Below are 22,830 nucleotides of genomic sequence, written 5' to 3'. Positions count from 1 at the left end.
GCATGACGAGAGAGAAACCCAAACATTTCCATGCACAAGTATCCAAAATGAAATGCATTTTTTTCCCCTGCAAGCAAATAAAATACCTTCTCCAAAGGGGTGGATGTAGCCAGCTCACTTTCTGAACTGGGACCGGAAAGATACTAGCTCTGGTGCCTAATTCTACATGAGATCACTTGGATCATTAATTCTTTCAATTCAAGAAGTCCAAGGAATATTCTCCAAATAAAATTATAAACGTCTACAATAGTTATCCTCCAGTCCAACATCACAACGTCGCCTCCAATATTAGGAAACATTCGATCCATTTTCTTTATTTCCTGGATGGAGGAGAAATTTGATTCAGTTCACATTTAAAGGTAAAGTTGCCTAATTAACACTTTTCAAAAGAGAACGGCAACTGAAATGCAGCCATCCTTCCAAACCTGCACATTTCTCCAGCTGAGTATTGTGCACAAAAGTGCATACACTAAGGGAAATGTTTCTGTTAGTGAAAACTATATAGTACAATGTATGATACTGGGGGAATTTGCTTTGCAAAAATGCATATATTAGAATAAATACTCATGAAAATTCTGGTGAATTTTCATCATGAGAACTTTTTTAAAACAACAAGAACAACCAGGGCCGTCTTACCCATAGGCGCAAGGGGTGCGGGGTACCGGGGTGCCGGGCTCTCAAGGGTGTCAGGCTGAGAGTCGAGTCTGGGGAAGAGCCCACCCGGTGGTTGGAGCGCCACGGCGGGCTCTTCTGCTGTGGGCGGCTTTGCGCCACGGGTTTGGGGGTGACTGAGCCAGCGAGACGCTGAGGCGGCCGGCCGGCTCCGCCCTCCTGCACACCTGGGACTGGGCAACCTGGGGGGGGGGCGCGCACCAGGCGGATCTTTGCACCCCCAGTACTGCATATGCTTAAGACAGCCCTGATAACAACAACAACAACAACTTGCAGACTAAAATGGAAATGTAGCAAACTGAAGGTTGGAAAAAATGAGAAACCAAAAGAAATTGAAATTAACATGTTCACCTATCCCTATTTGGCACTGAGCTTACATTATTGTTGTGTTGTGAGGTAAACGAGAGTGGTGTGTTTCCTCCTTCTGCTTTCCATTAAACATTTCTCCAATGCTTTGTAGTCTCCCTAGCTGCCCACACTTCCTGATCTGAAACAGCCCAATGGGAGGAGTCATTTAAACATCTTCCTCCAGCTTGAAGAAGGTGTGGGAAGCCCTGGAGGCTGGTTATTGTGTCTGAGTTCAGTGCACTCAGTGATTTTGTTTCTAAGGGGAGCCTTTTACCATTAAAAACAGTTCCACAATGATTTCTTTGAAAAAATGATATATTTAAAAAATAAACAGCTGTCTAGAGCATGGTAGACAGCCTCCCAGGACTCCCCTGCTTAAATGAAAGCCCATCTGAAGAAGTTATGGGGTTTTCAGAAAGTGTGGGCACCTGGCAAGGCTGCAGAATGCACAGCACTGGAGATAAGATTTGGGGAAAGAAAGAAATGATGCTCATTTGGTCACCTGAAAGGCACGGCAAGCACAACAAATACCCTACACCCTATGAATGGGATCGCCACTGGAATTTATCCTCCTATTTGATAATGGTTGGCTTGTATCCAGTGCAGTTCTACATTAGCATCCTATCAGCACAAGGATTCCCACTTGCACCAGGGGGCTTCCCCCGCTTCCTCCTCCCTGCCCTCCTCCCCATTCACTCCCTAAATCTGTTTTGGGTGTTCCCCTAAACCTCTGGAGCAGAATTGAGGAGGGCAGGGGGAGGAGATGGAGGGAAGTCCCATTGTGCAAGTGGGAATCCTTGTGCTTATGGGATGCTTCCTTAGCACTGCATTGGATATAAGCCCGTGAATTCAGTTTCTTCTCCCATTAGCTGATGGAGAATGGCCAAAGAAAATGGGGAATAAATTTTTGGCACAGCCCTAGCTAATTGCCCTTCATTGCCCACCGCTCTATAGAGCTCTTCAATATGACTGTAAATTAATGTGCATGCCCTATAACATCTTGGAAGTATTTCACCACCACTACTGCTGGGCTAAAGGACAACAACCACATCCAGAAGAGGATGTTGACTGGAAATATTCTAATATTGGGAAATGATATATAATGAATTGAAAAAAATGTTTAAAAGTACCTTTCCAAAAAAAACCCCAAACAAACACCAGAGTCCTTTTTGTTGGGGATAATTCAGAGGGAAATTCCCAGGTGTCAAAAAAGACTATTTATGTATGCCACTACCGCGGCCCATGTCTTGTCAGACCCAAAATGGAAAACAAGTGAGGTCCTAGTCAAAGAAGAATGGCAACGTAAACTAATGGAATACGTGCAGCTTACAGACTTAACATATAGAATAAGAGAACAAGAAGAATGCACGTTTAAAGAAGACTGGAAAATGTTTACAGAATGTATGGGTAAAAACTGTGTTCATTTAAAAATGATGGTAACATTAAGATAAATTCAACAGTGTAACTAAGTTTTGATAGATGTAACAAGGGATTATTGAATGGTTTAGTTCATGTAAAATATGCAGGGTTGTATGGTATGTAAAATGAACCACCAAAAGAGAAGAAGGGAAGTCATTGAATTAAGGGTGCTGTGGGTTAAACCACAGAGCATAGGACTTGCCAATCAGAAGATTGGCGGTTCAAATCCCCATGACGGGGTGAGCTCCTGTTGCTCGGTCCCAGCTCCTGCCAACCTAGCAGTTCAAAAGCACATCAAAGTGCAAGTAGATAAATAGGTACCGCTCTGGCGGGAAGGTAAACGGCGTTTTCGTACGCTGCTCTGGTTCGCCAGAAGCAGCTTAGTCATGCTGGCCACATGACCCGGAAGCTGTACGCTGGCTCCCTCGGCCAATAAAGCGAGATGAGCGCCGCAACCCCAGAGTCGGTCACGACTGGACCTAATGGTCAGGGGTCCTTTACCTTTACCTTTAAATGTATATTTTGAAATGTAATTTAGAAAATGTAATAAAAACTATATATATATATATATATATATATATATATATATATAAAACAAATAAAAACTATATATAGGATGTTGACTGGCAGAAGCAGAGTAGGAGACCAGTACAGGGAGAAGCAATGTTGTCATTGTTGTTGCTTTTTCACTTTGAGTATCAAACAGACTACAACCACTCCTTCCTGAATAGCTTCATTGCTCCACAGTTCCATTAGTTCTTGTTGCCTGAGCGAGTTTGTGTTAAGCAAACCAGGCAGCTTCTAAAACATCACAGTGGTTTTCCTGTTGCTGCTGCTACAGTTTAACATGACTACAGTGGTACCTCGGGTTACATACGCTTCAGGTTACATACGCTTCAGGTTACACACTCCGCTAACCCAGAAATAGTGCTTCAGGTTAAGAACTTTGCTTCAGGATGAGAACAGAAATCGTGCTCTGGCGGAGCGGCGGCAGCAGGAGGCCCCATTAGCTAAAGTGGTGCTTCAGGTTAAGAACAGTTTCAGGTTAAGAACAGACCTCTGGAATGAATTAAGTACTTAACCTGAGGTACCACTGTACTTTTAAAAATCTGTTTGTTGTATGCATGCACACTTTCCATCAGAAGAGAAACAATGCCATCTCCCACCAGGGGCGGAGGAAGGGGCATGCGGTGGGGGCGGATCGCCCCGGGTGTCTTCGCTGAGGGGGGTGACATTTGGCAGTCGCTCGCTCTGCCCCTGACTGCAGGGTGCGCGCACTGCTCTATGCACCCAAGCGACTATCCCACACCTGGGAGGGCACCCTCTGTGCCCCGCCCCCCTCGGGAGCGCACCCGCCCTGGGCATATGCTGTCTCCTATTTTGATATTTTACCCCTTGGCTCAGAAAACACAGCCAAAAAACCTTATCAGCATATAAAGATGGACAAAGCTGAAACACCACACTGTCCCCAGTCTCAGGCGGCAACAGGTACAAACAGCAGGTATGGAGAGCGATTTGTCGGAACTGCAAATGACAGCAATTGAGCTGAAATGCAGGTCCACTGTGACTGCAGTGGGAAGCAATCCAAATCTGAAAACAGAACTTTGCATTTTGTATACATTCTGATCCAATGGTGTTTTAAGATTTCAGAGCTGTGGAAACAACCCCTGCTGACTACTCACTATGGGGTGCTGATGAGAAGCAGGGCAATATGCTCTAAGCAGGTGGGAGAGCAGAAAAGCTGGTAGCTGTGTAGAAAAACAGCAGGGATGTAAAGGATTCTCATTATGGAATCAGGAACAGGACTCAGGCCACCTTAGGCTCACCAGTCTGGTTTTTCTTCTTCTCGCCTCATTCATGCTGTGCCCATCATCACTTCTCAGCCTTTGGGCTAAGATCGAGTGGTATTGTAATAGATAAAGGACAGTGGGTCAATTCACACATGCGCAAAGTCACTTGATCGCTGGTCTCTATAGCTTGCCCTTGAATGGATGAACTGCTGGCATGGAAAAGCTCTGCCCACAATGTATGTATGTATGTATGTATGTATGTATGCATGCATGTATACCCTGCCCATCTGGCTGGATTTCCCCAGCCACTCTGAGCGGCTCCCAACAGAATATTAAAAATACAATAAAACATCAAACATTAAAAACTTCCCTAAACAGGGCTGCCTTCAGATGTCTCCTAAAAGTCAGATATTTATTTCCTTGACATCTGATGGGAGGGTGTTCCGCAGGGCAGGCTCCACCACCGAGAAGGCCCTCTGCCTGGTTCCCTGTAACCTCGCGTCTCGCAGTGAGGGAACCTCCAGAAGGTCTTTGAGGAGGACCGGGCTGGACTATGGGGGTGGAGACTCTCCTTCAGGTATACGGGGCCAAGGCCGTTTAGGGCTTTAAAGGTCAGCACCAACACTTTGAATTATGCTCGGAAACGTACTGTATGACCTGTGTTCTGGCTCTTTCACACGTGTATGTTATTCACAGATATTTCAGACAGGAAGTGATGAAGAGGCCATAGTATTCTCTCTGGCAATGTGTCTGAAGCAGCTGGGTTTGGGATGCTTTGTGCCAGTAAAAACCTTTAGTCATCTGGGCACTTTGCATCTAATTAGCATTCCACTCCCATCACGTTTCTTAGCACAAAAGTCAATACCTCATAAAATGTGTGCTAACCTCACTGAGAAGTCTCTTATGATTGTTTGGGCAAACACACCATAATGCCTCTCACTTCAGCTCTTGTCCTAACCCTCAAGCTCCATCTTAATCAAAGCTCCTTTTGTGCAAACCAATCTCTGCATCAAACTCTCTACCTCTAGACGCATATTCTGTTCCATTTCCTCGGCTTTTGATCTCGTGTGGACAAACAAGCATACTCCTCAATTTTGTTTGCAGGAGGGAGAACGCACACTCTAGAAAAAAAAACATTTTTGATATTTATAGGGGCATTCAGCTGTTTTCTATGCACATTTAGCATTTATAAAAAATAATAACAATAATTCTGGCCAGAAGCCACCTACTGATTCAAAAGGAAGAAACACATTTATTCAGAAAACACATAAAGACGTGCACAGGCATTTCAAGCAACAGGAAACAAGCTCAGATGCTAAGAATAGCCGGGGGGGGGGGGAATACTAAACATACCTTCAATCAAACCCAAGGCCACCCATTTAGCTTCCTTCAGTGGGGCACCCTCCACTAAACAGCATCAAGCATATTAACACAAAGGGGCTAAGTTGTGCCAAGGCCAGCCCAATACATTTTGGCACTTGAGTTGGAGCCCAAAATGGAACCCCACTCCCCACCAGGGAAGAAGGAGTGAGGGAAGACCTACATCAGGAATAAGGGGAAGAAAGATTGACAGGGGGATCTGCTGCCGCAATGGAGCCTGATGCCTGAGGCAGTCGCCTCACCTTGCCTCATGTGTGGGGCAGCCCTGAGTTGTGCCATCCCCGATGTTGTGATCTCCTCAGAACTACTAGAAGTGTGCTTCTAGTACCTGCTCTGTACCTGCACACACTCCAGGAAGTTACAGTAGTACCTTAGGTTACATACGCTTCAGGTTACAGACTCCGCTAACCCAGAAATAGTGCTTCAGGTTAAGAACTTTGCTTCAGGATGAGAACAGAAATTGTGCTCCAGCGGCGTGGGCAGCAGCAGGAGGCCCCATTAGCTAAAGTGGTGCTTCAGATTAAGAACAGTTTCAGGTTAAGAACGGACCTCCGGAACGAATTAAATACTTAACCTGAGGTACCACTGTACTTTCTCAGAAGAGTTTGATGTCTTGTGTTTCTGATGAAGCACCCCCAAGGATGAATTCAGATGACATGGTTTCCAGAAATGGGACAGCTCCCATGAGGATCGAGCTCAAGGTTTTAGCAAGAAGCAATTTCCATGCATATGCCAGTCATACAACGTGCGTCACGTTACAGAAATGATTTGCGGCCGCTGTCCTATGCCTGATGTATGAAGGAGCCTTGACCTTGCCTCACTGGTGAGCTTTGACAAGGTCACAGAGCCAAGATGGTGTTGGCTGCTGCAGATTGAACTGTGCCTAATACAAAAAACACAATTAGGATCCTCGATCCAGATACGATACGCAGTGTCCTCGAGACAGCCGTTTCCACATTGTTCCCTCTACCCAGTAACCTGGGTTATAAATGGACAAGCATTTATTGTACAACAAAAGCTAAGGATAATCTCTCTGAGGCTAGTATAAACCCTTTCACTTCTAGCAACAAACACTCTTTGGACTTCAATGCCTGGTACGATGGTATCACATCCACCACAGAAAAGGGTATCTTCAATTAAATGAAAACAATCTTTTAGAGAATTGTGTTCTCTCTCCCTCCACCTCCACCGCCCCAATTTCTCTTTCTTTTAACTTATAAAGTCATACCCACATGTTGTTTGAGATTGTGCTTTTTTCCTTTGGAGACAAACGTTAGACCTGACAAGAGCTGGCAGGTATGATTCAAAATGTGCAGAAGTCATTCCCCCCCCCCCATCCCGATCTTGAAATGCGTTCTTTGTAATGTGAAATGTTTCAAAGCTATTTTGTTGCTCAAACATTTTTTAATGATGTGTGCCTTGTCACCTCTGATTGGAATGAAGGTCTTTAATGTCTGGGTTCTATTTTCTTGCACTGTGGGTATCTAAGGTGAGTTTTCCCTTCTCTTCCAACATAGAGAGGCTACATTTAGTGCAAGGCAGACATATGAACTAGGGAACTAGGGAACAGAGAGCAACTACAGAGAAATTGTTCACGCACAAAATACAGAATAACTCCAAACCGTCCAAACCCTTTTGTTTCCAGTGTACTTATTTATTCATTTCCATATAATAAGCATGGTTATATCTTTGAATTCCAATCTTTTTCAGTGATGTTTTTCTGCTTCTTTCTTATTCTGGAAGAATGGGCTTGGCTCTTCTGACTGGTTGGATTTTCTGGATCCATCATTTATAGAATGAAAGAACAGTTGTGCTGGAAAGGTTCTGACTGTTGAAAAGTCTGACCACTATAGTATCACTTACTCCTCGCTATGGCACATGCCACTCAAATACTTATTACATATTAGTCCATATCTTTCAGACTACATTTAGGGGGCAGGTGAATTCCACGGCGAGTGCCAAAAAAACACCTACAGAATTTGGTTCTGGGTACTGAATCCAGAATTTAATTTTTAAGAACAAGTTTCTAGGCCACATAGTTGCAAAGCTGGCTTGTGGCAACCTCTAGTGAAATCTCTGAAACTACAGAGGAGCCCAGTAAACTTCCCAATGCTCAGCAGTTATGGCTTCAGTGGCTTACAGTGCTATCTGAACCATGTCTACTCAGATGTAACTCCTATTCAATTCAATGCAGGTTAGTCCCAAGTAAGTGGGGTCAGGGCTGCAGTCTTACATAGCTCCTCGTTTCTCTCCATGGTTACCAGAAAGAGAATAACTTGTTCCAAATAAGCAAAATTATGTAAAAAAATTAATAATTTATGCAGATCACAGAATTGGTGCAGAATAGGGCTAAACATTTTATTTTATTTTATTATTTTATTAATGCAGAGCATAGACTGCCTTGGTATTATGCCACCCTGTCTGTGCCAGCTTAAGCTGAGCTTTGGGAAGGAGACATGAGGCTCTGGCAGGGTCCTAGAGCCCACCTACCTCCTTCCCAAAGCCCGATAAGCACTTGCTCAGCTTTGGGAAGAAGAAAGGAGGACTCTAGAACCTTGTCAGAGCCCTACGCCTCCTCCCTGAAGCTGGTCCAGGGCTAAATGGGCTTTGAGAAGGTGCCTTCCTCAGCTGCGCAGTGTGACCGCACCACTCACACTGCCCTAAATCTGCCTCTGTACATAGCCAACAATGTGGTAATTGTGTGCCATAGTGCAATGACTCCTTCCTTCCTTCCTTCCTTCCTTCCTTCCTTCCTTCCTTCCTTTATTTTCTATATACATCTGTACATACCCTTGAATAAAATGAAAAAGGGAAAAAACAAAATGGGAGGGTGCAAGCAAAAAGAAGCAGGATTTTAAATATATACCTTAAACATAAGGGGGTCAGTTATATAATGGGAACATGAACTGCTAACCAGTTTTTGGGTTGTTGTTTTTTTAAAAAAGCTCAATGCTGATTGTACTTCTGTTGTCACAAAAAGAGAAAAGGTAAAGCGACAAATCAACAACATTAACATAAAGAGGGGAGGGGAGGAAGAAGCGAACTTCCTGGTAACAAAGAATATTTGCCACATTTGAATGGATTTAAATCACACCTTAGGAGTCAAAAAGCTGAAACAACGAACTGACTCAGAAATGCTGGCAGTTATTTTGAGCCTTCATTGAAGATAGACATGGTGCTGGGAGTCTGGGAAAAGGTAAGGATAATTCCTATGTTTTGAAATGGGGGAAATTATTATATAGGAAATTATAGACCAATCACTTTAATTTCAGTATTTAACCGTATGCTAGAATATGAAACAGCTGCCCTTTGTGCACATAGCAGTAGTGTGCCATTAGGAACAGCCAAAATGGATTTACTTATACATTGAAGTGGAACGTTTCTTTAGGTGGCATAAAAATGGAGGGATTACACCAACTTAGGCATGGTAAACTCTGAAAAATCAATAGAATGAAATGCAAGAAACTCATGTGAAAGACTAACTAAACATGCAATGGAGGATAACCAGCTCAATTTCACACTCCTGTAAATGTGGCTAATGCCATTTAGAATGCAGCAGGAATAATAAATATACGGCAAGGAGGACTTCCAGGTCCAATGGTGGCTCACAAGCAAAGGAGAATGCTTTTGATGGAGGCCATTTGTTGTCAGAGTGGCCTGGTTTGGTCTTTTTTTGTTCTCACAGCATGCTGAGCTAAGCCAATGTTTGCCTTAGTGTGTTATCTGAAGCCAGGCTCATGGTTAAGCTTCCTCCGCAATAACCATGCACTGCAGCCAAGGTTTTTCTCTAGGCTAAGCTAGGCTATTCAGACGACAAGCTCAGTATGATGTGGGGGGGGGGGGACTCTGGAGGAACAAAGTAGCTGTGAGGTCTTCTTTGGGAAGCTGCAGGTTTGCATGGTTTGGATATGCCATAGTTTGACTTACTGTGACAGTCAACATGTCTTGATTGTAATGCTGGGTTTGGGCTAGATCCCTTCTTGGCATCCCTTCCAGCTGACTGATTTGTGATTCTTAAGATTTCTGTGAATGGGCTTCATGCCTGAGGCATGCATTGGACTTGATAATCATTCTGGCAAAGCTACCAGTAAAGGTAAGGTAAAGGACCCCTGGACGGTTAAGTCCAGTCAAAGGCGACTATGGGGTTACGTGCTCATCTCGCTTTGAGGCCGAGGGAGCCGGCGTTTGTCCACAGACAACTTTCCGGCTGATGTGGCCAGCATGACTAAACCACTTCTGGTACAATGGAACACTGTGATGGAAACCAGAGCACATGGAAACACCATTTACCTTCCCGCCACAGTGGTACCTATTTATCTACTTGCACTGGTGTGCTTTTGAACTGCTAGGTAGGAAGGAGCTGGGACAAAGCAACAGGAGCTCACCCCATTGTGCAAATTCGAACCGCCAACCTTCTGATCGGCAAGCCCAAGAGGCTCAGTGTTTTAGACTGTTACGATATGGAAGCAACGCAGCTGCAAACTGGTAGCTTGAAAACATCACATGATGGGGATGATGGGACTGACTGTGGGAAAGAATGTTACAGTCAGTTCACAGGGCGATGCACCGGAATTTGCTCAGAGTGCAATTTCATAGAATCATAGAATCATAGAATCATAGAGTTGGAAGAGACCACAGGGGTCATCGAGTCCAACCCCCTGCCAAGCAGGAAACACCATCAGAGCACTCCTGACATATGGTTGTCAAGCCTCTGCTTAAAGACCTCCAAAGAAGGAGACTCCACCACACTCCTTGGCAGCAAATTCCACTGTCGAACAGCTCTTACTGTCAGGAAGTTCTTCCTAATGTTTAGGTGGAATCTTCTTTCTTGTAGTTTGTATCCATTGCTCCGTGTCCGCTTCTCTGGAGCAGCAGAAAACAACCTTTCTCCCTCCTCTATGTGACATCCTTTTATATATTTGAACATGGCTATCATATCACCCCTTAACCTCCTCTTCTCCAGGCTAAACATGCCCAGCTCCCTTAGCCGATCCTCATAAGGCATTGTTTCCAGGCCTTTGACCATTTTGGTTGCCCTCCTCTGTACACGTTCTAGTTTGTCAGTGTCCTTCTTGAACTGTGGTGCCCAGAACTGGACACAGTACTCCAGGTGAGGTCTGACCAGAGCAGAATACAGTGGCACTATAACTTCCCTTGATCTAGATGCTATACTCCTATTGATGCAGCCCAGAATTGCATTGGCTTTTTTAGCTGCTGCGTCACACTGTTGGCTCATGTTAAGTTTGTGGTCAACCAAGACTCCTAGATCCTTTTCACATGTACTGCTCTCAAGCCAGGTGTCACCCATCTTGTATTTGTGCCTCTCATTTTTTTTGCCCAAGTGCAATACTTTACATTTCTCCCTGTTAAAATTCATCTTGTTTGTTTTGGCCCAGTTCTCTAATCTGTCAAGGTCGTTTTGAAGTGTGATCCTGTCTTCTGGGGTGTTAGCCACCCCTCCCAGTTTGGTGTCATCTGCAAATTTGATCAGGATGCCCTTGAGTCCATCATCCAAGTCGTTGATAAAGATGTTGAATAAGACCGGGCCCAAGACAGAACCCTGTGGCACCCCACTAGTCACTCTTCTCCAGGATGAAGAGGAACCATTGATGAGCACCCTTTGGGTCCGGTCAGTCAGCCAGTTACAAATCCACTGAGTGGTAGCATAGTCAAGACCGCATTTTACCAGCTTCTTTACAAGAATATCATGGGGCACCTTGTCAAATGCCTTGCTGAAATCAAGGTAGACTACATCCACTGCGTTCCCTTCATCTACCAGGCTTGTAATTCTGTCAAAAAATGAGATCAGGTTAGTCTGACATGACTTATTTTTCAGAAATCCATGCTGACTATTGGTGATCACAGCATTCCTTTCTAGGTGCTCACAGATTGTTTGCTTAATGATCTGCTCCAGAATCTTCCCTGGTATTGATGTTAGACTGACTGGGCGGTAATTATTTGGGTCCTCTCTTTTCCCCTTTTTGAAAATAGGGACAACATTTGCCCTCCTCCAGTCTGCCGGGACTTCGCCTGTTCTCCAGGAATTCTCAAAGATGACTGCCAGTGGTTCTGAGATCACATCTGCCAGTTCTTTTAATACTCTTGGATGCAGTTCATCTGGCCCTGGAGACTTGAATACATCTAAACTAGCCAAGTATTCTTGTACTATCTCCTTAGTTATTCTGGGCTGTGTTTCCTCTGCTGAATCATTTCCTCCAAATTCTTCAGGTCGGGCATTGTTTTCTTTATCGGAGAAGACTGAGGCAAAGAAGGCATTGAGGAGTTCAGCCCTTTCTGTGTCCCCTGTTTGCATTTCACCATCTTCTCCTCTGAGTGACCCCACTGTTTCTTTGTTCTTCCTTTTGCTACGAACATACCCATAAAAGCCTTTTTTGTTGCTTTTAACCTCTCTAGCAAGCCTGAGTTCATTCTGTGCTTTAGCTTTTCTGACTTTGTGTCTACACGTGCTGGCTATTTGTTTGAATTCCTCTTTGGTGGTTTCCCCCCTTTTCCATTTTTTGTACACATCCTTTTTTAATCTTAACTCAGTTAAAAGTTCTTTAGATAGCCACCCTGGCTTCTTTAGGCACCTTCCATGTTTCCGTCTCATTGGTATTGCCTGAAGTTGTGCTTTTACTATCTCCCTCTTAACAAACTCCCAGCCATCATGAACTCCCTTTCCTTTTAGTATTACTGTCCATGGGATCTCACCCAGCACTTCCCTAAGTTTTATGAAGTCGGCTTTCTTAAAGTCAAGAAATTGAGTCCTAGTATGCTTGGCTGCTCCTTTCCGTTGTATAGTAAACTTCAGAAGAGCATGATCACTTGCGCCTAATGATCCTTCCACTTCTACCCCATTAACCAGGTCATCGACATTGGTTAGGACCAGATCTAAAATGGCTGTTCCTCTTGTTGCTTCAATTTGAGACCTTCCTCTTGCGTATGTAAAGGAAGTAATTGCTACTTGCTGGAAGGAGTTTGAAGTGAACAGACATGTTTTCTGTAGTGCTGAAAAGTCGAAATAAAAGCATGTAAATAGACGTTTCTGTCTATCTCCTTTCCCTGCTAGGGAAGCAGGAGGGAGTGGGTGTGTACTTCCCACGCTGGGAGGTATCGCCTATCGAGACCTAGCCTGGATCCTGCGGGGACTGCAGCCAGGGAGGTCACCGGAGACCAAGCCGGGAGTCTGGGAGAGTTGCCAGCTTCTCCCGAAGAAGGCTTGTTTTCCAACATAGACTTGTTAATAGTTCTGGAAAATCTGCCAGTACCTTCCCTTTGTTGGGTGGAGATGAGCTGATGAGCAAGTTATTGGCCAGAGACAGTTGTAAAAGGGGGAGAGTCATTTTGGAGAAGGGAACATGCCTTTCTTTGATGGCAATGTCATCAAGCTATGTGTGTGAAGAAATCTCAGTTTGGAGAAAGGGAGAATGGGAAACAGGGCCAGCGCTAGACGTTCTACCACCTGAAGCAAAGCTGCTGCCACCCCACATGCTGCTCCCTCCCAGTGCTGACCTCATCCTTTCTCTTCCTCCTCTTGACTTTGCAGCTACAGCAGCGGTGGCAGTGCAGATGTTCTGTGGCTATCCAGGTTTCCCAGCTGACAAACCTCATTCTGATGAATGACCCTAGGGAATGTGGGGTTCTTGCGGAGCAAAGCAAGGTGGGCCAGGCAGCCTCAAAGATATCTCAGCGAATCCTTTTTAGATTTAAGAGTAGCAAGTAAAGTTTAAACATTAAAAGTCAAACCTTAAACAGTATTTGTTGTGGCAAAGCATCAGAGGAGCAGGCAATCTTTGAACCCTTCCCCAGAGCAAGATATGGGTGATCTGCTGCTACTGAAGAGCCCTGTAGGAGCACAGCTGACCACTATTCTGCAAGAACAAAGGGGCAGCAGCATTCCTAGAGAGCTAAATGGTGGCGGTGGGTGTTCAAACTCTATGCCCTTCCTAACCAGCTGCCTGATGTGAAGACCTCAGTGCAGCGAAGAAATGGGTGGACCTTGCTGAGGAAAGGAAATCTTAGGATGCTGGTTGTTCTCCATGAAATCTGACATGGATGCAGCAGGTTTGGAGGCATCTGTTGCAGATTCACGGTGCTGATGCTTAACCTGCACGTTTATAAAAAAGGTAAAGGACCCCTGACAGTTAAGTCCAGTTGTGAACGACTCTGGGGTTGCGGTCATCTTGCTTTACTGCTGAGGGAGCCAACATTTGTCGCAGACAGTTTTTCCAGGTCATGTGGCCAGCATGACTAAGCCGCTTCTGGCAAACCAGAGCAGCGCACAGAAATGCTGTTTACCTTCCCGCTGGAGAGGTACCTATTTATGTACTTGCACTTTGACGCACTTTTGAACTGCTAGGTTGGCAGGAACTGGGACCGAGTGACAGGAGCTCACCCCGTCGTGGGGATTTGAACCACCGACCTTCTGACTGGCAAGGCCTAGGCTCTGTGGTTTACACCACTGCGCCACCCACATCCTTGCACGTTTATAAATACACACAAATATTACACAATGCCAGTAAGCCTCCAATGACCTCCTACCAAAGCAAAGCAAACCCGGACAAGCACTGCACCCCTGAAACACTGCATGATTTTGAGAACTGGGGTGTATGCAAAAGTATGTTCAGCCTCAGGGTAGGACATTACCCATTCAACTTTCTGCTGTTCTAATATTGAAATTGTTGTCCTTATTCTAATCTTGCCACTTGTCTGTTCTCATTTCATCTACACATTTCTGATTCCTTCCAGGAATGTCTTTGACTCTCTCTCAAGAAGGTCTTTGGTTTTTTGGAACTATGAAAAAAACAGAATAAAATTTGGGGAAATGCCCAGTGCTTCAATGGATGCCTTTTGAAGCCTGTTTTCCTGCAGGGGATCTTCAGACCAAAAATCCTAATTCTTGTTTAGCCTGTATCTCCCAGATGGAGTTTATTAAAGACATTTGCTTTGTGGAGATGGACTGTATGACATTCTCTAAGCTGCTTAGGTTTCTGTTGGGCCATATTTCTACCTGTGTAGCCGCTTTCTGACAGGAAGTGCTGTTGCCCTGGAGCCGAGTCTCCATGGTAACACTCGCTTTTCAGACACTCAGTTGAAAATGCTAGTATGAAGAGAGCGAGACTCATGCTGGAATACTGATTTAACCCAAGTGTCTGTAACACAGACTGAATTTTAATACCACTCAGCTACCCCATGGGCTAAAAATACACACCATTCATTCTCTTCCTGAACTTCAGTAAGCATCTTAAACTGACTCTGCTTTTGCTGTAGCTTCTGCTGAGATTCAGAATTTCTATGAATCAGCTACAATTAAGCCAGACTGGAACACGTGAAGGAGTGTCGCACCAAAGAACTGCAGACTAGATTAAGAATTTGCCACTGTTCATGGGAAAATGAAATGGGCTCTTACCCCAGGAACAAGTGAGGTGCATTGCAGTTAAATCTATCTAGTCTATCTAGACCACGAACACTGTGTACTTCTTGACTGCATCTTGAGGCCCCAAGACCCACCCACAAAATAAATACACATGGAGACTTATATTAGTTTAAGTTTTTGGGCAAATTTTGGCCACAACTTTATTGAAATACAATCACGTGAGTGGTATTGGCTTAGGCATTGACTCCCCACTATAACTGACTCCGCCTCTCATGGTGATCGTCAAATGGGGTAAACCAAACGAGGGAGCAAGGTCAATGAGGACCAACCTAAGCTCACCCTGGGGTTCCTGTGGTCCTGGCATGGCCCTAGCCCCTCAACCAGACTTCGGACGAGATCCAGGACCCCCAGATTCCTTTAACAGAATACCCAGTTCCTGGAGGGGCAGGTGATGGCCTCCTCTCCCCTCCCCACAATCCAACTGAGCCAATGCCCACCTTACAAGTTGTGATGATTTGCTAAGGGGTAGACGAAAACCAAATGGCTAAAGCCAATCTGCCACATGGAAAAAATTCCTACCCAGCCCCTGTTCTAAAACAGGCAACCCAAACCAAAGCAAGGGCAAGCGACTCTACCTAAACTAGGGAGGGTGGGCGGGTGTTCAGCCGTGCAAATGCAAGTGCCCCACTTGCATCACATTGCTGTTTTTAAAGCCCCTGGGATCACGCCACCTACTGGCTATTGGCTAAAACTGCTTGGCATGATCCCAGGGGAATGACCAGGACTTCCTGCTCCTCCCCCCCCCCCATTTTAACCTTGTCAGGTGAGCTCTTGGGTCCTGAGCGCAACCAGGACCCTCTGTTATGAGGTTCCCGTTTCTGAGATCAATATATTTCCATAGTATTTCTGACTGTACGCTGCAACTATTGTTATTGTTATCTGTTTTTACTGTGTGTGGTGTGGGTATCTCATGAGAGTGCTCTTCCAGCCCAGAAGGTAATTAAACAGAACTTAACTTTTAGTGTTGGTATGACTAAAGCCACTGGGTTACATCCATAGAATCATAGAATTGTACGGCTGGAAGGGACAGGAAGGGTTATCTAGTCCAACCCCCTGCAATGCAGGAATCTTTTGCCTAATGTGAGGCTCGAACCCACAACCCTGAGATTAAACAGTCTCATGTTCTACCACCATATTTAAACAACTAAATGTTACTTAGAGTAGACCCATTGAAATAAATAGAACTACGTTGTTATTACACAGCAATAAACAAACAACATGTACATTTAAACCAGTATAAAACAAAAGGAAGAATCTAAAACATATTCATATATTTTTTTTAAGCAGGGTTAAAACTGCTTAACACCCACTGAAGGAGACCACAGGTAATTCAGATCCAAAGGCCAGGCAGAAAAGAAAGTCAGGTTCATTAATTTCAGTGGGTCTCCTCAGAGTAAGATCAGCATTGAATCCTCACCTATGACTTTACTTTGTCCTACTGAAAGCAAGACTTAGCCCCAGCAAACTTTAGCTGGATCATGACCATTCATCACCTCCAGTGACAATGTCACATGATTTCACGTTGCAATAAGTTCAGGCACTGGTCTTGTTTCTAGTTTCCATCTCACTGTGCCAAGGCACAGCGAAGATGTATGGAACAAAGCTGTGGCTTTCTGCTTCTCCTTTTAAGGGCACTTGAAAGAAGGGAGAACCAGCGACCTTTGGAGAGGTAGCATGGTTAAACATGACAACCTGAACAAATTCTCTTTGGCAGTTTTCAGTTTTCTGAAAGAAAATATGCTCTTTTCTTCACCGACTGCCACCACTGTTATGTCTTGCTTTAATTGAGTTCAGTTGCTCAGATCTCTGCTTTGCACCCCAGGTATTTCTGCTTGGCTCGGATGTGTCTTTGAACTCTGATAATGCCTCTTGCTTGTCTGGATGGAGGATAGAGAGGAGCGTGTGATTTGCAGGAGAGGGCAGTAGGTCGTGTGGCTCTGTGCTGCTCTCCTGGCTTCCCAACACAACCTCTTGCTGCTGCTTCCCGAGGGAGAGAGGCAAGGCAGCAGGACGCTTGGCGCAGTGGCTGGAGGGTCAGATTGGCTCTGCCGCCGAATTCACACTGTGCCAAGCTCCCTGCTGCCCTGCCCTGGAGTCATAGCTGTCAACTTACAGATTTGAAAATAAGGGACCAGCAGCCTCGAAAATAAGGAATCAGCAGCCAAAATAAGGGATTTTCCGAGCACAGGTATGTTCAACTTCTGAGCCCCTCCGAGCCAAAGGCAGAAAGCCCAGCCAGCAGCCAAACGAAGCCTCAAGAGGTGGTTCCCACAGCGCAACAACCCAGCAAAGGGGATGCAGCAAGGAAAACCACCATCACCTCTCCGCTGGGAAGCGCTGAGCAAAGGCGAGTCCCCAGGCAACGCGGCCAATTTGACTGGCACTAGGCATGCAAGCTCCACCCCCCAGTCATCCTTAGACTCCTTACTGGGTGAGCAACGCAGCCAAGCAACACAGTTGGAGCCTCCCTCCTCCCTGGCTGGCAGGGAGGGAGGGAGAGGAGCTGCTTCCTTTGAAACCCAGGAAATTTAAGGGACATCATCAATAAGGGACAGCAGCCGGACACAGTGCTGGGATAAGGGACTTTCCTGCCAAATAAGGGACGGTTGACAGCTATGCCTGGAGTTTGTCTGCAGACAGCTTTTCTGGGCCATGGGGCCAGCATAACTGAACCACTTCTGGCACATGGAACACCATGACAAGTGCCAGACAGCACGGAAACACCATTTACCTTCCCGCCGCAGCCATACCTATTTATCTACTCATGTTGGTATGCTTTCGAACTGCTAGGTTGGCAGGAGCTGGGGCAAAGCACTGGGAGCTCACCCTGTAGTGCGGATTCGAACTGCCGACCTTAGGATCGGCAAGCCCAAGAGGTTCAGTGGTTTAGACTGCAGTGCCACCTGCATCCCTCTTGGTAAGCAGTAGCAACCCATGGTGTTGGGAAGCTGGGAGGGCAGTGCAGCCCCCCCACCTGACACTACTGTGCAAATGTTTGTAGCAATGGCATGTGGTCCCCTGATTAGAACATGATGCAGAAGGGCAGATTTTGGTTGAACATTAGTAGAAGCATCTTCACAGCAACAGCAGGTCAGCAATGGAAGTAATTGCCCAGAGGCTGGGTGGCCTCTCCCCCATAGGAAGTCTTGCAGCAGAGGGTGGACATTCGAAGAATATGACCCCCGAGTTTTCTCTTCTCCATGCCAAGATGAAACTGATGGCATGATGTTTCCCCCATAAGGCAGCAACAATCTAGGCTCAGGTTTCAGTTTCTCTCTTTGATTCTTTGCCACAAGTTTGCGATTAGGCTACACAAATACTGTCTTTCAATTCTGATTGGGGGAAAAATATGTCTGAACTGTGGACTAGAAATAAAAAACAAAGTTGACATCTGTTTGGATTCAATCCCGTTAGATGACGGTTTGGGTTGTTTTCCTAGATCAAAAGTCTTTGTCTCATCAGCTCTTTTGAGCCCCCTTTCAAAGTACTTTTCTTTACCAAAATGTTCTCATTATATTCAGCAACTACTCACAAGTTCAAAAAACCCAGGCATGCTGAGTGAAGATTCTATTTTGGGGTTTGTGAATTCATTCCATTGCTTTCTGCGCTTTCTTCTTTTCTCTTCCTCTGTGTCTGTCTCATGGCCTTTTATCTCCTCTCCTATGCTAGCTAGCTCCCATTACCTTTTAGGTTTCACCTATTTCCTCCCTTCCTTCTCCTCCTAACATTCTCTGTAAAATTCGAACACTCTCAAAAGGCTGCTAATCCCTCTTCTGCCTAGTTTGCTTGTCCCCTTTCTTTCCCTGGGAATTGAATCAGTACTTTTGTCTGCTTAACAAATCTATACACACTCCCCTTTGATATTGTCTAGAGGCAAATTTATTCCAAAAGACAATGAGCTGCCATTTGTCCTCTAGGGCTTTGTGGCATTGAGGGAACTTTTAAGGAAAACTGTCCCCAATCTTCATAAAGAAAATATCTACTTATGCATACACACACTTAAATGAACATATACAAGAATCGTGGGAGGTCTGGTCAACAGGGACAGAGCCCTATCCACATTTTACTTTGAGTTGTGTGGGTAGGATGAATGCCTGGACCCCTTTGTAATTCCTGGCTCTAGTGCTTATTCAATTGCCAGAATAGGCAGGTAAATCGCCTGGGAGATGAGCCATTAAAAAGTTGATGGAAAGGTAATGGGCCATTAAGAAAGCCAAATGGGAGGGGGCCCTGCCTCAACTCAGAGATAGTTTAGAAGACAAAAAAGAGTTTTGAAGTAAGTAGAGTTTTAAAGTTGAGTTTAGGATTTGGCATTTTTGCATAATGTCTGGTACATGTGACATTCTGTAAAAGTAAGCAAGCTGGAGAGAGAGTCTGAACCATGGCTGAGGTCAGTTTGAGTCCAATAGTGCAAGTATGGGAGAAGTAAGACCCTCTTGGGATGTCAGTACTGTGAACCCCTCCACCGTAGGCTCAGGTTGTATATATGTGTAAAGAAACAACACCCCAGTCTCTGCTGTGCCTCATTTCCAAAGGAAACATGGACCCTGGGTAAGTGCTGGAACCCCTGGAATTTCACACTGCTAGGATATTGGGGTGGTGTGTAACAGTATCTTTGCAAAGGAGAAGGGCGGGGAGAAAACCATAAAAAGTTGGGTCCCCGTCTAGTGACCCCTTGGCCTCGAGGGACCCCTTAGATGCTCCACCAGGCCCAGTAGTTACCAGCTGCTGCTGAAGAACATTGTGAATGCCTTCTGGCCCTTAAAGCCTGACTGGAATGCTTGATATTTTAGACACCGAAAGCATATAGTTTGGGTACATCGAACCCGAACTTGAGGCTCTTGTTCCAGGAAGTAAGACCTGCAAATAAACTGAGCTGAAATATTTATTTGAGTATATAGAGGCATTATGCAGTGTATGGGGCATTCTCTGGAATTCTTTGTCTCAGTGTGGCCATCATAAGTGAGCCATTAAGCATGGTACATTAGAAGCTTTTAGTATCATCACCATGTTTCATCTTGTAATGAGCACCCGCTCTATAAAAATATTTTCAACACACACACAGGTCCCCCAAACAAATGCTTAGGCCCATCCCAAATCTAACCAAACACACACACACACACACACACACAATATCAGTACCCCAGATATATGGGTTTGCCTAGTCCCATGGTTCATGTTGCAACCTAGCTTTTTGTTAACACCCCACTCTGCTAGCACCGTTGGCTCATCTATGTAAGAAGGAATTTAAGGCAAACCATTTGAATTCCACTCAGCACAAGCTTTCACTGTGTTTGACGGAAGCATTCCTAAGTGCTGGTAGAAGACAGTAAGTGTAAATGTATAAAGGAAGTAAAAAGAGTTTCCTTCCACTGCCAATCAAATTTGGCAGGCAGAGAGATTTGGAGAAGATTCAAATGACAGCTCCTAAGTCTATATGGAGATGTCATTGATGCACATACAGTCTTGCTGGGCTATGAGATATTTACAGAGAGTTGAAAGTGATTCCCGATATCTTACCCTTTGGTGATGAAATTGCAAAAATGTGTTTCCTTTGCAGTGGTATCTGTCGAGAATAGTAAAATGTCATGTAGAGAGCTGGTGGACCATAGCCTCTGCAGAGCAACTCTTGGTGGCATAGCCAAGAGTGTTTTGGGTCACAACAGAGATCTGAATGTTCATGTTCTAGTTGAATCAAGCGACTTCTAGTCTTTGCACGAGCAATTACAATTGACAACTTAAAGAAGGTTTGGATAGGTGAAAGGTAAAACAGAAATTTGAGGGTGGGGTGAGTAAGAAGAGGAAGGAGGAAGCCACAGGCAAGTTCAGGGAGCAGGTGGCATACAGGAGGGAGATGTACAGGGAATCTGAAACAGTAAGACAAGAGCACAGTCTGTGGAGTTTTGGTGCAAAAGCACTGCTTATACAAAGCAGGGAGCTTTGATCAATTCAGTATTGTTTGAGGAATAGCAGCAAACAGTGACCGTCTTACAGGGATCATACATGGTACCCAGAATCAAGTTATTTTGGCACATGAAGCACAAACTCCCCCAAGCCTTTCCACCACCCCCTGACAATAAAAAAACCCATACAATCATAATAAATTAAGTAACCCTTTGACATCCAAAATCAGCATCTCGAGGCAGATGCCTCATTCTGCCCAATGGAAGCATATACATAAGTAAGCATGCACAGTTGCATTTTTAGCTGTATCCTTTGAGTCACTAACCTTGGTTAATAGTTTGATTCCTCCACCATTCTAATGTTCCTTTTATTTCACTGGTGTCAAGTTGGATTTGAATGCTGGATTGTGAGTTTCATGACAGATTCATTTAAGGAGCATTCTGTACTTAAATAGCTCTTTTGGCTCGTCCACACTGGAGTTTACTGTGTGTTTGCATTCCCATTTAATTTTTATAGTCCACATAACATTACCCTCCAACAACATAATTCTTCCCTTGTAAATTTGGGGTTTACCTGATAGAGGTAATCTGATAAGTTATGGAGACTCAAGCTTCCAACCACTTCACTCAGGGTTGCAGATTATTTGTTTCATTCTTTTGGGGTGGGTGGATTAATTTTCACTTTATGCTATTCCCCTTTCCATGTCTGCTATTTCCTCATTGCTTCCATTACTTTTCTGGCTGTGCTTGGAATGATTTCCAGTAGGGTTTCTTTTCTCTCTCTTTTGATCCATCAGATTTGCACAAAACCAGAACATTGCACAAGCAAACGACATAAAAAACTCCTATGCCAGAATCATATATTGGGCAGCAGTCTGAAAAATTGTGTGCTGAAAATTTACATTTGCTTTCATTTCTTTTCTAACATGCTAGTAGGGGCACATCACAAGCTTGTGTGTGTGTTTCTTTGGATTCCTCAGATTTGCACAAAACTAGAAAACTGCACAAGCAAATCTATAATTTCCTGTGCACTTTTGCATACATCTTGGGTAGACTAGAAAGACAAAACAAGGTGCAAATGCATGCCCTGTCAGTACTTAATTGGCATAATGGAATCAACAAATCAGAAGGCGGATAGAAGCACAAAGGGGAATGCCTACTGATATGAACAGGAAAGATTGAAGTTGCTCTTTAGTACTCATTCAAATACAATGTGGGAATGGACTACATTGGTCTAATTTGCACGAGGGACAAGTGGATAAATTGCTAAATAATGTTCAAATGTGGACAAGCCCTTCAACTTACCTGGACTTAAACCAGTGCCTTGGTCACTGAGGAAGCTGGTACCATGTACAGAGCAGCTCCCATATTTTTCTCAGGCATCGAAAGTTGCATCTGCTTATATTGATCAGCAGCAATTTTGGAAACAAGCCCTGCTGTATAATATCATTAGCACCCCAGCAATGCCTTCAATGTCATTATGGACCCAGCAGTGCAGCTTTCAGGCCATCCTGATTTACAAATGGCTTTTCCCCATCTCAGCGGGCACTATACAGTTTCTCTCTGTGCGTCAGAGAGTTTTTATCTGTAATTGAGGTTTGGCCATCAGCCACAAAGCTTGGATTGCTCAGGATTTGATGCTGTTTTTCTTTCCAGTTTAATTGAGGGCCTTGGCTTCAGATGAGCAGGGCTGGTGCCAGCAGCCAGAGAACCTTGGCAGCTCTCCAAGGTCCTTGGTCTCTAGGGCAGGGAGATACAATAAGGGCTGAACCCAGTCTGCTACTGTTGTTGCCAAAGATGGACCTCGGATCAGAGGTGAGGGACAGCTCAGTTCTGGCTCTTGTCTACAGCTTGTTGCCTTCCTGCCTGCAGCAGAGGATGA

General features: G+C 44.8%; 1 protein-coding gene across 5 annotated transcripts in view; it reads right to left on the bottom strand.

The window, feature by feature from the left end:
• The window catches only part of KCNC4 (potassium voltage-gated channel subfamily C member 4), a 69,923-nt gene that overhangs the window by 10,127 nt on the left and 36,966 nt on the right, over positions 1 to 22,830 (bottom strand). For 2 of the 5 annotated variants that reach the window (XR_014512560.1, XM_083445739.1), the window contains exon 4: positions 5,252 to 5,350. The exons of 1 other annotated variant lie outside the window; for it this stretch is intronic. Coding sequence is in view for 3 of the 4 variants with exons in the window: in XM_083445739.1 (XP_083301865.1) it covers positions 5,252 to 5,350 (99 nt within the window). In the remaining variant the exon portion in view is untranslated. Of the gene's footprint in view, positions 1 to 202; positions 321 to 5,251; positions 5,351 to 6,390; positions 6,493 to 22,830 lie in introns of those variants that run through there. 2 more of the 5 variants (XM_083445747.1, XM_083445746.1) reach the window with 2 other exon arrangements.

Source organism: Podarcis tiliguerta (genome assembly GCF_965153285.1).
Source record: "Podarcis tiliguerta genome assembly, chromosome: 6".
Lineage (NCBI taxonomy): Eukaryota > Metazoa > Chordata > Lepidosauria > Squamata > Lacertidae > Podarcis > Podarcis tiliguerta.
The sequence above is the reverse complement of the archived record's forward strand: the minus strand, read 5'-3'. Positions and strand labels throughout refer to the sequence as shown.